General features: G+C 41.1%; 1 protein-coding gene across 4 annotated transcripts in view; it reads left to right on the forward strand.

Moving 5' to 3' along the window:
* Positions 1–12,997, forward strand: part of CBFB (core-binding factor subunit beta) — a 66,656-nt gene extending 53,659 nt beyond the window's left edge. For 2 of the 4 annotated variants that reach the window (XM_077455129.1, XM_077455133.1), the window contains exon 6: positions 562–12,997. Coding sequence is in view for 2 of the 4 variants with exons in the window: in XM_077455133.1 (XP_077311259.1) it covers positions 562–579 (18 nt within the window). In the remaining 2 variants the exon portion in view is untranslated. The remainder of the gene's footprint in view (positions 1–561) is intronic. The other 2 variants (XM_077455122.1, XM_077455114.1) reach the window with 1 other exon arrangement.
* The last annotated feature ends 2,382 nt before the right edge of the window (positions 12,998–15,379 follow it).

Genomic DNA, 15,379 nt, shown 5'->3' on the forward strand with positions numbered 1-15,379 from the left:
CTTTTTTTTTTTTTTCTTGAACCAAATTTTTTGTATTGGGCACACAAATTTCAGAGCAAAATAGAACCAGAGGTACATCAAACATTAGTAAGTATACTGTCATGCACTGCACATTACTATACAGACAACAGTTTTTATCTTCGTCTCCTGTACAATACACATTTCTTTGTGGAATCATCCTAGGGGCACAGCCTAATTTCCACCACCAAGTCATCGTAATAACCCTTGTTATTTGTATAACTGTATTTGTGAATGATATCCTAGCGTAAAGTTTTTGAGCTATTTGAGGATAATTGATTTCAGTACGGAATTCCCTTTAGTGACTTATCTACATATGTATGTTAATATTTGATGCAATAAGAAAAATATGGAAAACCAATAATGTGAAATTCCGATTAATAACTAGGGGAACACTTCAGTAATAACTCAAAATATGTACCCACTGAAAATTCAATGTACTTTTCCTATCCATTACTAAGAATTCTTTCCCCCATTTCTGTACTGTTTATATTCTGCAAATCTCAGCTTTCACACCTACAATGCTATGTTAACTTTAAACAGAATTTCTCTTTGGTGTAGGCTCGGCGACAGCAGGACCCCAATGCGGGGCTTGGAAGCGGGGATGATCTGAAACTCCGCTAAATTCAAAGTCCTCAGCTTCCAGTCTCGGCCATCTTCAGAACCAGAAGAAAAGCCTGTGACAATCTCTTGACATCCGACTAGTCGGCCACCTGTCTGTACGCATGCTACCCACACCCTCTACAAACGGTTAATGTCAGCCCCCTCTATGCAAGCTCTAAGCCACATGTGAACTGCACACAGATGGCTGTTGGGTCTTATTAACGGTTTGATGATAGGTCATGATTTTTCTACAGATTCGTTTTTGGTAAAGATGCTTCCTGCATTGGATGATGTTGGATATGTAAAGTTGGCAAACTTTGGTTATTTTCTGGTAAATCCACATGCCAAAATGAGTAATGCATTCAGAGATGCAGATCTGTAAAAATTTGGCTTGACTCCAGTCCTTTCCATCTCCTTAAACTGTCTATTGGTTAACTATAATGGAGAGGCTGGAGCCGAGCGTGACTTTTATACAAAGTCAATATTTGTGTATACCTTCAGATGCCCGTATCTATAGATCTACACATCATTTTGAAATGTAGTGTTTCTAGATGGCAATCTTGGCTTATACAGGCTTTTGTCATATGCTCATTTTGAATCGTCCAGTTTGACTTGTTTACTGTAAGGTGTCCACCTTTTTTTTTTTTCCTAGCTTTTGCCACATTTAAGGCAGGTTGGAACAATATTTGTTTTTGAACTAAGCAGGCATTACATCATATTTACATTTTGGTATTTTGTTAGCCATTTCATTATTTATGAGGTCCACATAAGCATCATATCTGAATTGTAGCAAATTTGAATACCTTTCTTTGGGTACGGAATGTTCAAAACTGGGCACGCATAGAATAAAATATGATGAATACCTTTTGCAAAACTTCAGGCAAACCACTAAATACACAGTTGAAATTCATATGCATATATGACCCAAGCAGGTTCTTCGTAAGCAAGTAATCATCCTGTTTCAGCAGTTCAGCTCAGTATGGTACCTATCCTCCAGTCGCCTCATTAGACAGTGAATTCATACATCACTGTCCAGTAAGCAGGAGAAAGTAATACTGAACTAGGAAGAGGAAGAGTGATCTCACTGCCTAGTGCATATCACAAGAATGGCATTAAATAATAAGTTCACCTTTTGGGAACATGCTACATATTCCACCCATTTTTGGGGTGGAACATGTAACATGGTTCTGCTCCTGAAGCCTCTCCCTGATTCCCCTTCTAATTGTGACAGTGGGGATTCTGTGAATGAAAAAGTACCAACAACCTTTGCAGCTGACGGCTTGTAGTTCTCAATGAACTACCATGGACCGTGTGAGTGCTCTAGTAGTTCATTTTTCCTGTCATTCAGTAACTGCCTGCCTGTTTGAGGTATGGGCAGACAGCTACAAAGGCTACAACTGATGCACATTTCTTTTTTACCTGGAAAAAATTATTTTTTTATTTTTATTTTTTATTTATTTTTATTTTTTTTAGAAAAGTGAAATTATCTTTTTAAAGAAATGTGGGATTCTTAAATATTCATACTTGTACGTCACGCCAATGCTGCATCTGTCCCCTGTCGCCTCTACACAGAGAAGTGAGCAATCAAAGACCACTGATCGATTAGTTCTCGGCCCTAAGTGAGCAGAGATCTGGTGACTGTCAGTCACTGGCTCTCCGTTTTTGCCTCTCCAGCACTCACTGGAGCGATGGGCTGTGGAGGGAGTGGGAGCAGCACTGGAGCGATGGGCTGTGGAGGGAGTGGGAGCAGCACTGGAGCGATGGGCTGTGGAGGGAGTGGGAGCAGCACTGGAGCGATGGGCTGTGGAGGGAGTGGGAGCAGTTGGCTAAGTGATGTGATGTAGGGTACCTCACAGATCCCTCCTCAATGTGACTAAGGAAAATAGAGTACTGCTGATGACATTATGGCACGTAAATGTGATGATTTTTCATCTCTGCATTGACTAGTTTACAAACTTTGGGGGCATTGTAGCTGTTAATAGGGTAGGAAACCTTGTATTATAATGAGTCTTATACTGGAATTCAGCCTTAACATATTACAGATCCTTTTACCTTGGTGGGTAAATGTAAGCATATGTTTTTTTTAACTTTGTATTTAAACTTTTTGCCTGGAAAATTACTTTCTCTACCTTGTCCGTATCAAATTAGAGAGGTGGTTTAAGTGTTAAAGGCTTACACCATGCAAAACTGATATTCTTGTTTAGGGGATATGCTGGCAGCTTGAATAGCTTTCAGCTTTCTCACGTTTCTAAAGATCTCTTGGATTCTTAGCCCCACACACCTGTCATAGCAATTGTAAGCGTCTCTCATTCTCTGTGTAGAGATATTCTATTTATTTTATTACAGAGAAAGCATCAGGAATTCCGAACTTCTCCTGATGTGATGGGACAGAGGCAGGAACTCTGGTGTTGAGATCTTCCTGCTTGAAGTCGCCAATTCAGCCCAGCAACATCCACCTATGGCGGAATCATCAGTTTTGGATAAATAAATATTTTAATATGCCCGATGAAAAACCATGGTACTGCTGGTGTTAGGTCAATAATAATAATTTAAGAAGCACTGCAGTAGTCATAATGTGGCAAATTAATATCATGTAAACTGGTCCTGTACAGTCTTATCTTTACTTTTTGTATCTTTCATTGGTGTAATTAATGTTTTTTATGGTACTTATTAAGCATCTCATATTGGAGGAATGACCCAGTAATTAAAAAGGGTACAGGGAATGTATAATATACAGCCGTCTCGACCCTAGAGTTAGATGGTGGAAAGGCTTTTATTTTGTATGTCTTTATTTCAGTTCTTTTAAAGCTTTAATATGTGTACCAAAAATCCCATACACAAAGTTAGCAGATTAAACTTGCTGTCCTCGATACCTTGGATGTACAAATGAAAGGCTCTTCACAGAATAATTCTCCCTATCAAAAGACCTTATCTACCAGTGTTGCCAAAAGTCTGTCTTGGACACTGTGATATCAAAAGAAGACAGGTGTCAGGATTAAAGTTTTAATACCCATCAAACTTTTCTACTTGCTAGTTCAGCAAAATAAGGAATCTAGCAATCCTGGTTTAGCTCACAGAGCCAGTGCCACTGGCATGCATGATTAGAACCTAGATCTGTTTCATTTTATTACACTTTGGGCAAACCAGTGTTGCAAATCGCCAGCCTACAGTTTTGATTAATAATTTCTATAACTAATAATTTCTTAATACGTTTTTTGGGGGCTGCGCTGCTCTGAAGACTTAATTGAACTATGGCTCAGCTATTTATCATCTCTGCTAATCGTTGACTTAAAGTGGTTGTAAATGCCTCCTCTTCTTTGGTACTCAAGGCTCCTACTCTCTGGCGAGTGCCCCCATAGGAAGCGAGCCTCACTATCTGTAGCTATTGCCACAGACAGCTGGACTTTGCTTTGACCCGCGCTCCATTGCCGCTGGCTTTGATTACAGCAATAAGAGCCAATAGCTCCCGCTGCCTTTGCAAAGCCTGTAAGACCGGGAAGTGAGTAGAGGGAAGATCTGCAGACGTGCACAGCACTGGATTAAATGAGAGCTTGGGTAAGAGTAAAGGGGGGTTAAGAGAGGATACTAATACCTTAAAAAATAAAAAAAATAAAATTTTGACCTTAAGGCTGGGTTCAAACCTAATGCGAAATGGATGTGGATTTCCCTGCATCCAATTCGTATGACAGGAGATTGTGACCGGCTCTCTATGGAGCCGGTTCACATATGTCCGTCGGGGAGCTCTGCTTGAGGGTCGAATTCAGGCAAAAATTCGGACCTGATTCATCCCTAAAATGAAGAACAGGAACGCACCGGACCCCTGCTGTGAGCCGCATCCATCGAAGGTGTGACCCTGGCCTCAAGGCTAAATTCACCATGTTTCATGTTCCTCAAATTTGTAGGGTAGAACCGGTAACGTTCCCTATACTGCATTGCTACAACTTATCCTTTAAAGGAAAGAATTCATTAAGGTAAACAAATGTTCAGGCTTTATAACCACTTTAAGGCAAGCTTTGTAATAAGTGAAAGCTAACCTCTGTTCCCACATGTTTCACAGGGGCCAACAGTCATGCTGAATAATTGGGACATTGCACTGCTATTTTATAACTGTTGCATTTAAAGCTGAGCTCCATTAGGAAGGTTAATTACACAGATTAAAAGTGTATTTTTACCTGCCGAGGGCTTTGCATTTCTCTGCATTTACTCCTGAGATCTACACAACCTCCCTACACATCCAGCCCGGGTACGTGATTTTTTTTTTTTTCTACTGCAATTAATTACTTGGTCTTGTCCATGGCACAAGCCTGTGACTGGACAGTGAATGAGAAGCAGCAGACTGGACCCCACCTCACTTCTCCTCTCTTGTCTGCTTATTCATTCTTTGGCACGAGAGCACCGCAGCATAACTGATCTGCTCCTTGTAATGCTTCTTTCTCCCAGTCTGAGCTTGGCTGTACAGTGATTGGGAGAGCCAAAACAAATTCAGGTCATTTTTCTTGCTGCTATTGAAAATGCACTTAATTACTTTTTTTGAAAATATTCATGCATACATTTTGTCTTCTTTGGGGTCCAGCTTTAACTGAGACTGTTGTAGTAAATAATATTAATCCCTTGTCACAAAGCCTAGACATGGGCGAGTGGCAACTGTGAGATTTGCAGCAACACAATCCAGAAGCAGTATATAAAAAGCCCTCAAAGAAAATGTCTACACAACATTAAAAATTGAAGGCTATTTGGGGTGGGTTCGTTCCTTCACTGATCCCTAAACAGCAGCTTTCCAGTCTGACAGTGTAGAGTAGTGGCTGTGACTAGAGCATAGAGGCAAAACCTGGAGCCCATTTGTCTGCAAATACATCCAAGATAAGTGACAGCAAAATATACCAAACCAGATCACATACAAGTTTTCTTGCTTTTGGTCTGAATTGTGCATTATATTTAAAACTGAAATCTGGGAATTTTGGGGGGGTATCCGGGATTGGTCAAAAAAAATGTTTGCACTTGGTATGATGATTTGCAAATATATTCATTTTTCTGCTACCTGTGAGTGGAAAGTCATCAATTAATATGCTGCTGTTTCTAACATACCTCCTTGTTATCTAGGGATGTGAGTAGGGCACTTTAAAATATAATTGATGAAAAAAAAAGTTTTGCCTTTTAGTTCTACTTAAATTTGTGATAATCAGGCCTTTCTTTTCATGTCTTACTCCATTTTAACATGCTTATTGGTAAAAGATGTAATCCCATTATTGAAAAAGTGTTTTCCTCCAAAGTTCTGGTTGATCAAGCTGCAGTATTACTCAACGCAAATATGTGCTTTGCCAATGCACTGTACAGCAATAGACTCGCTTAACTGCTGCACTCTACAGCTCACCTTCTCTTAAAGTGGATGTAAACTCTCACATATACCCAGTGAAGTGAATAACCTCAGATGATACACAGAGATGAAACATCCCCCTACACAACTTTTACTTATCTTCAGTACATCTGCTTCTCTACATCTTTTAAAATGTGCAGAATTGTAATATAAAATCCTTCTACATTTGTCAGTGTCATAGAGGAGGGAGTGGAGGGCTGCAGTTAGTTTGTGAGCTGATTGGAGGAAAGGGGCGCACCACCCCCTTCTGAGATGGCACAGGAATGAAGGAAAGCTACAGAGCTGTCCTCAATGGACACGCTGTGTGCTGTGCTCTCTCACCCCCATCACAAATTAATCTTGTGTGTCAGGAAAACTTCTCAGAAGTGACCCATGCTGATAACAGAGGAACGAAGCACCAGAGAGAAACAACTCTTTGAGTATTATTTTATATATATATATACTGTGATTCTGTACTTGCCAAATATGCTGCAGAAATCTCCTTCTACCAAGTCTGGCTGAAGCCATTTTAACTTTGGGGAGCTGAAGCTGCTGCCTTTTTGCTTCCTGGATTTACACACAAGCACGCCTCCAGCTCTGCATTCATTGGCTCTCTTATGAGTCATCCCCCCTCCCTTCATGGCAAACTCATGAGAGAGAGAGAGCTTTGCATGATGTCATAAGCCTAGGCTAATGACCAGACAAACAGGAAGTTGGCTGTATAAGGTATTTACTGGCAGAACAAAAAAATGTTTTACTATCCAAATTTAAAACAAGGGCAGAATATTTAATAGATGGAAAATTGACAAAAATTACTGAAGGTCCGCTTTAAGAGAAGGTGAGTAGCTGCAGCTGGGGAGTTATATACCCCTTTTTTATATTATTACCTACAGGTAAGGCTATAATAAAGCTTACCTGTAGCTAAAATTCATATCTCCTGAACCTGTAAGGTTTAGGAGATATTCAGTTTGCATGCAGCTGCTGACGTCAGCGGCGCATACGCTGTGAAGGTCCAGCAGACGCTGAAAAGAAGTCTCCCGCCTGTGCGGGAATGACGACGTTGCGGCTCTGGCCACTCACAGCGCTGGTGTCGCGAAGCCTGAAGACACGCCGAGGTGAAATGTCAGCTTCCTCGATGTTGACCGGGGATCAGCTGCCGATGCCTCGTTCTAAGGTAAGCATTTTTTTCATTGTGAGCTAGTATGCTAGTAACCTTAAAGGGAAGTCAAACTCCCTTGTAATGGCTGGTATCTATGGGTGAGCCTGGAAGGTTGGCTTGCCTCTGGAAACACCTAGGCATGTAGTTGGATGATGAATCTTAAAAAGACTCTGGTTAGGGATTGGACCATTTAATGAATACTGATCAGAGCCCTTCGGTTTCTTTCAAAGGGTTGGAAGATGCTTGGGAGTGAGCGAAAGTTGTCTACCATTGGAATATTAATAGGAATGACTGAAATATTTAGTTATCCATTGAAAGGCGGACTTTAACATGCGGATGTTTTAAATAAATTGTGAGTTCTGCTTTGCACAATTTCACTCAAAAATTAAAGCAGAAAATCTTTGATGGAACTGTGACTCTTTTGCAGTGAAATGTCTTGCTGGTCGTTAACAGATGATGATATCATGTCCTTTCCCTTGCAGCAGATATCTACTCTTGGGTGAGGCTGGCAAGGCAAAGATTAATTTGGATATATTTAAAAAGCTTTACGCAATTGCTATCCTTTTTGCTGAAAGAGTTATATGTCCACATTCTCTCCTCCTTGCTCCGCTCATATAAGCACGTATGATCAAGCAAGACAAGTTTACTTGTTTATAAGACTGCCTGCTTTCTGATGGCTTTCTTGGAACATCTAAAGACGTTGGCATGTCTATAGTCGGTTTTGGAATTGCAGTGCCTCCAAGGACTGAATGGGTGGGAAAGAGGTTGCCATATTAACACTGATCTCACTAAATAAAATCTAATTGTGTGCTGCTCTACCAATCTCAAAATTATAAATTTGAAATAACATACAAAACCTCCAAATACTGAACTAATAATAATAGTGTCCCTCCTAAACACTCAGTGTTACACTATATGGGTTCTTTAACCACTTGGCGCCCATACTACGTCTATTGATGTCATGGGCTTTCGGTGGTTATATCTGAATGATGCCTGAGGCCACAGACATTCAGATATCGGCGTTTTCAGCCAGCGATTCCCTGCACCATAAGAACAATCATAGCGGCTGTTCCGCCGCTTGATCGTTCTTGCGGGAGGGGATGCCCCCTCCCGCCGCCCTCCGGTGCTTGTACCGACTCACCGCTTCCATCGGTGAGTCGGTCACAGGACCCGCCGGCCCCGGAAATTACCATAGAGATTTCCGGCGGACCAGATCGTCTCAGGAGTCTCTATGATCGTTCGGAGGCCGGGCGCGATGTTATGACGTCACGCCCGGCCTCTGCATTCAAATTAACGGCGCCGATTTGGCTAGGAAGCCAGGATGGTGTTTTTTATTTTTTTATTTTAGGCTTCCCAGCCTAGAGGTTATTGACCCCATATCTCACTGTAAATATGTCCGATCATGCCATATTCCTATTACAAGGGATGTTTACATTCCTTGTAATAGGAATAAAAGTAATCATTTTTTTTTTAAAGTGTCTAAAAAAATAAAATTAACAATAAAAAATAAAAATGTAAAGCGCTCCTGTCCCCGTGAGCTCGTACGCAGAAGCGAACGCATACGTAAGTCCCGCCCACATATGAAACTGTGTTCAAACCACACATGTGAGGTTTGGCCGCGAATGTTAGAGCGAGAACAATAATTCTAGCTCTAGACCTCCTCTAACCCAAAACATGTAACCAGTAAAAAAATTTAAAGCGTCGCCTATGGGAATTTTTAAATACCAAAGTTTGGCGCCATTCCACGAGCGCGTGCAATTTTGAAGCGTGACATGTTGGGTATCTATTTACTCGGCGTATCTTGCTCTTTCACATTATGCAAAAAAATTGGGCTAACTTTACTGTTTTTTTTTTTTTTTTTTTTTTTTTTTTTTAAGCATTTCTGAAAAAAAGTGTTCGAAAAATTGCTGCGCAAATACCGTGCAACGACCGCCATTGTATTCTCTAGGGTCTTTGCTAAAAAAACATATATAATGTTTGGGGATTCTATGTAACTTTCTAGCAAACAAATTAGGAATTTTACATGTAGGAGAGAAATGTCAGAATTGGCCTGGATGCGAAGTGGTTAAAAAGTGACAGTTCCTCAAAACTGAGTACTGTAAGATTCAAATCCAAATATCTTCATTCGCGTCCAAAGCGCCTCTTCCTGATCGCTACTGTGCTCCCAAAGCCCTCACCTTATTGGTGTGATTTACAATGCATGTAAAAATATATCCAGCTTGGTTCTCTCCAGTTAGTATCATGTACCAGGGTCCTCCGTGAACCTGTAGTGTGCCCTCCCACTCACTAGGGTGCTCATATCCTGTCAGGTGTTCCACCAGGGTAGTAGGATGCTTGCCAGCAGGCGTCCAGAGGCATCATTCTTGTGGTTCACATTTCTATACAAGACACCAAAGTACATCCTCTGAAGAAGATAGAAGTGCCTCCTTCGGGAATGTTCCTCTACAATTTCTTAAAAATTGAAGTCCCGTGGTACGTGCTATAACACGTAGGGTGGAGCCTGAGGGATCGCAGACTGCAAGTTCAGAGGACCCTGGTACATGATACTAACTGGAGAAACCCAAGCTGGTGGTGATTTTACATGCGTTGTAAATCACACCAATAAGGTGAGGCCACTTAAAGCACAGTGATGATCAGGAAGAGGTGTTTGAGACACAAATTAAGATTTATGAAATCAAAACCAGTGTATTTCATGCAGGGTGGCGGTCAACATATGGCTGGTCAATCACATCCCAATGAAACCATTCTAGAAAAGTGGCCTAGTGCAAAAAGCACAGCCGGTACCCCTGGGGTGCCACCCCTTCAGTGCCACCAACACTTTTTAAATATATATGTATTTAAGATGTACTATGAATAAATTACTGTGTTATATTTGATCTACGGAATGGTCTATCTTATTCAAACATCCCCAGGGATACCGGCTGTGCTTTTTGCACTAGGCCATTTTTCTAGAACTGGATTTGTATGAAGGACACTATTATTATTTCTACGTTGGTATTTAGCGGTTTCTAAATGTGAAATATCATACAAGATTGGTAGCACAGCACACTAGGAAAGCGCCAAACTTTCGGTCGCTGAAAATTATCGTCTGAAGATAGGGTTTTCAGGGTTGTGCTGAATGAAAAAAAGGGGCTGATAATGGCTGCCAAAAATGCCCGTGATTTTACTGTGCTTATGGTGTGTTTTTCATGAGACTCAAATGCATCAAAAGCACAACACGGGTGCATTTTTGATGCTTTCTTGCTGTGTTTCAATGGGGAGGTGCATTTTTGCAAGAAGTATTTTTAACACTGCTTTAAAAGATTCAGTTAATGGCCGACAAATTCATATTCATTTAAATTCATGATATTAATTAAAAAGTCTAATATAACACAAATATTTAAAAAAATATATATATTTTTTTAAAACCCATCAATTTTGGTTTGGATTTCGGTCAAGTGCATCATGAATTTTAGGTTTCAGCACCAGAATTTTTATTTCGATGCACCACTAAAGCACACATTAATTATATTTTATTTATGAATTGCGTGATTTTGTGCATGCAGCAACCCACAGAGCATTATTTGGTTGTTTTATAATTTGAGAGTTCTTGGTAGCACAGGAGTTATCCATTAGCGCATACATACTGATCTCACTAAAGCTGGACATAGATGGGTATAATGTCGAATGAAAATTCTTGGGAAGAAAAGGTTTTGAGAAAGTTTGTTCATTTTTCTAATCATTAGCAGGTTAAAGAGACATTCTTTTTCGACTGCAGTGAGAAAATTTGAGGGAGCAGGATGTTCTTGATTGAACAGTGTATGTGTTTTTTGTTCTGTTTATTCATTCCAGAATTAAATGTTAAAAGCAAACCAAATCTTTCGAATGACAAATGAATGTTCTGAAAATATTCATACAAATGTTTTTTTTTCCTAAGAATTTTCTTTTTGAAATTCTATTCATCTATGGCCAGCTTTAGGCTTTTGGCCAGTCATTATTCTTAGCAGTTTTAAGCTCCATTTACACTTGTGTGACCTTGGACATTAAAGTCGCATGACAAGTTGCAGCCCATTCTTTTCAATGGCACCGTGCGCTCAAATCAATGTAACTTAAAGTAGCAGTGACTTTTGATGCCTCTGTGATCCAGAGTTTAAAGTCGCATCAAAGTTGCGCTCCGAAGTCGCACCTGAAATTGTACAACTTCGAAGTCGCACTAGTGTGTACGGAGCCTTCCTGGCAGCCAAGTTTCTTTAGAGCCAGCTCCCTCTTGTTATCCAGCTTCACCTGGCACCTCTGATCCCAGTACTGTTGAATTGGAGATGGTGATGAGAACAATGGGGGATGAATAGGATCTTTACTGTGCCAATTGAATTTTTAAGAGCTCAGCACTGCACAGTTCACAGGCTTAGTAGTCCGGCAGCATATCGAGGACTCTGTCCATGATCAGGGGCTGGAGGGGGAAAATACATCAGGAGTCTACCAAGATTTTGATATCTCCATTAAGAGTACAAGTGGACTTGTGCTAGTAATTAGCAAGATAACCTTTTAAGTGCATTTCCATTTCTTTGTGATTGCACTACACTTTTAACTGGTTGCCGCCCGCCCACCATCAAGTGACGGCGGGGTGGTGCGGCTCTTGTTCTGGGATGACATCATATGACTGTGACCCAGAACGGCTGCTGTTGCATGCCCACAGCAAGGCAATGGCAGCCGCGCCGTGTTGCTAGGACATGGCGCGACCCCGATCTCTGTCAAGAGCCTTAACCATGTGATCGGCTGTGTCCAATCACAGCCGGTCACATATAAACAAGAAAGTGCCTATAATCGCGCTCCTCGCCTCACACTGACAGTGTGTGGCGAGGAGAGCTGATCAGCGGCATGGCCACGCAGGGGGACATGTAGGAATGTAATCAGGGCACTGATTATCAGTGCCCTGATTACAGTATAGTAAAACAGTGCCCACCAATGTCCTTCACTGCTGTCGATCAATGCCCATCAGTAACTCCTATCTGTGCTCACCTCGTGCTGCCTATTAGTGCCCATCAGTGCGGCATATTAGTGCCACCTCAACAATGCCCACCAGTTCAGCCTATCAGAGCCGCCTCATCAGCGCACATCAGTGAAGGCGAAAAATGACTTGGTTACAAAATTTACTGACAAGAAAAAGTAAAAAAAAAATTTCTGAAAGCTGAAAAATGGCCTGGGCAGGAAGGGGGTGTAAGTGCCTGGCAGGCAAGTGGTTAAACAATCTACAAAAATATCTGGAGAAATCGCTGAATAATTCCAATGCTTCTAGTAAATCTAAGCCCTTGATTCCCTACTACGACAACAGAATTGTCACAATGATCAGCTTTGATGTAGAACTGGTTCCTAGTACAATAAAGTACCAATTGTACTTGTGTGGTTCAGGTCGAGTTAAAAATTAGTATTTTTGCAAATCATCTTCTTTTCAACTGGAGTGTTTCATTTAAAGAAAACATGCGTGGGAATGTCCTTAATTTTTGTACCTGCTCATTTTAAAGGCAGCTCTTTTTAATTTTATTTTTTAAACACATTCGTTTTGTACCTTTTTACATGTGCCACATTTTTTTTATGTGCTTTATCGGTGTAACATTTCTTTGCATTAAATAATTAAAACAACTCCTTATTCTCAGAAACTGGGTGCCTGATACAATCGTCTTAAAAATACTGTTGATAATCCTAATAATTATTTTAAATAAAAGGCTTCATTGTCTTTTTGCTATCCTCTCTAGGTCACCCAGCACCTGAACGGTTAATTGCTTTAAGTCACGTGTACTTGTATGTTGTCATGGTGAATATTGTATAACTTGGAAATGTATCTTACTGGATTGGTTTTAATAAACATCCAATGTTATCAACAGTTATTGGGCTTGTGTGAGTATGAGTATTTGTCTCACCACTTCACATTTATTTGAAGTAAATCTGTATGTAACTGACTGTATTAATATGCTGATCGTATGCACAACAAATCTAGCCCTGTCAGCAGCAGATTGAAAACAAAAGTTGATTCTTCCATCGACTGTTTTTTTTATTTTATTTTTTATTTTATTTTTTTGAAGGAGCCAGGTGGAAAATTGATGGCCAAAAAACACCTGCATGCAAGCAGATGCAAGCACTGATTGGGTAGTCTTGCAACTGGCAACACACTGTTGGTATGGAAGTGCAAAACTGTAAGATCCTTTTTGCTAAGCTTACAGACTGAAAGAAATGTATACCTGTATGGCCAACCTGAGTTTGGCCATAGATGGAATTTCTTTTTTTTTTTTCTTTTTTTTTTAATCTGTGCACTTTAAAAACTTTTTTTATTATTTATTTTATTTTTCATGTTTTCTCTTTAAACATCTCCTGTGATAGTAATGGGCAGTGACAGACCCTCTTTACTGAGATGTCTGGGGTCTATTAGATCAGTGGTCATTAACCCTGTCCTCAGGGCCCACTAACAGTCCAGGTTTTATGTATTACCTTGGGGAGATGCAGACTAGAATACTGCAATCACTGAGCAGCAAATGATATTACCTGTGATGTATTTCAGTTCTTTTGCAAACCTGGCCTGTTAGTGGGTCCTGAGGGCAGGGTTGATGACCACTGTATTAAATCACAGATCTCTTACTGCCTTTTTAAAAGCTTTGGATCATATCAAAATCATCACTTCTTAGACCTTGGACTTTTAGACCAGTTTTCAACCCTGTCCTCAAGTACACTCAACAGGCCATGTTTTGGGAATTTACATAGTAAGGTTGAATAAAGACACCAGTCCATCGTTTTTGTAGATTGTAGACACTCAACCTGAGTGAGTGTCTACAATTGTCCCTATACCTGTACATTGCACACTCACATCGGGCCCTATCCTCAAGGAGCCCACAATCCAAGGTCCCATTCATATACTAGGGCCAATTTTTTGGACAGAAGCCAATTAACCTACCTGCATGCCTTTAGAGTGTGGGAGGAAACCGGAGTACCTGGAGGAAACCCACGCAGGCACAGGGAGAACATGCAAACTCCAGGCAGGTAGTGTCGTGGTTGGGATTCGAACCAGCGACACTTTTTACTACACCACTGTGCCGCCCAGTTTCTCTTGGATAAAATAGCTGCCCAAAAATCCAAGCCATTGACTGAGTTAAAGCACCTGTGCAAGATAAAGGAAAACCTGCAAACATGGCCTGTTGGGGGTACTTGAGGACAGGATTGAGAACCAGACCATGCAGATGATCGGGGCCATTCCGGTCCCTAATCCGCTGTAGTCAGCTGGCAGAATTTCAGTTCCAGGTTCCCTTGTGGGATGGGAGAGCCGCTGCTTGTAAAAGCAATCCGGTGGCTATTTAGCCATTTTTAATATTTTTTTGTTTTTAGAAATCATCTGTTTAAAATTGAAAGTAGAGTACACAAATGGAAGATGCTTCAGTGATGTAGCCCACACAGCACTAGCATTGCTTTTAAATTAAAGCGCTCTGTTGGATTGAACAACATTGGGATGATGCCTGCAGCCTTCCAGATCTGCCATATGGGTCCTGCCCTGCATCATCTTATCAGGGTGTACAGACTACCACCTATGGACTGTCTTTGGGTATCTCTCAGAGTCCTGTCTGCTGCCTAGATACGGTCCGTGCTGACCAACTCTACAGGCAACTATTAATAACCCTTCTCCTGGCACCCATGCTAATTTCTGCCTTGCACACCCTGTAACCATGTTCAGAGGTGGTCAGAGCCACTAGGAAAGCCATCTCGGCACGTAAGCTTCGGACCAGGTACGTGACAGGTGCCAAATACATGTTACTTAAATAAAATATCAGAGCACAGAAGCCAATATCCTATACAATCCCCAGCAACTAGCAGCACAATGCCCCCGGGCAGGTTAAACCTATAATCTAAAAGAAAGCCGCTATGCAAACAAATGTCCTAGTATTCAGAATTCTCTCACTTTTAGTAGCTGGATAGACACTTTGTGGAACTGATTCCAATAAAGCTTGTAATATCAAATGTGGCAATGGAGCTTATGTATTAAAGGTAAATATACTGTGCAGTTGCTCTAGATCTGAGGGGAAGCTCTGCTGATTACTACCATCAAATCATGTGCAAGCAAATATGCTGACCGAAGGAGAGGAGCGTGCGCCGCCGACATACACAAAGCCGAGTGTACTTCGGCTATACTCGGCTCCTCTCGCAGTCCCGCCCTTCTCCACTGATTGCGAGAGGAGAGGAGTGATCGCCGCTGACATACACAAAGCCCAGTGTACTTCGGCTAGACT

Source organism: Lithobates pipiens, unplaced genomic scaffold (genome assembly GCF_037356315.1).
Source record: "Lithobates pipiens isolate NorthernLeopardFrog02 unplaced genomic scaffold, aLitPip1_a1.2 Scaffold_10, whole genome shotgun sequence".
Taxonomy (NCBI): Eukaryota; Metazoa; Chordata; class Amphibia; order Anura; family Ranidae; genus Lithobates; species Lithobates pipiens.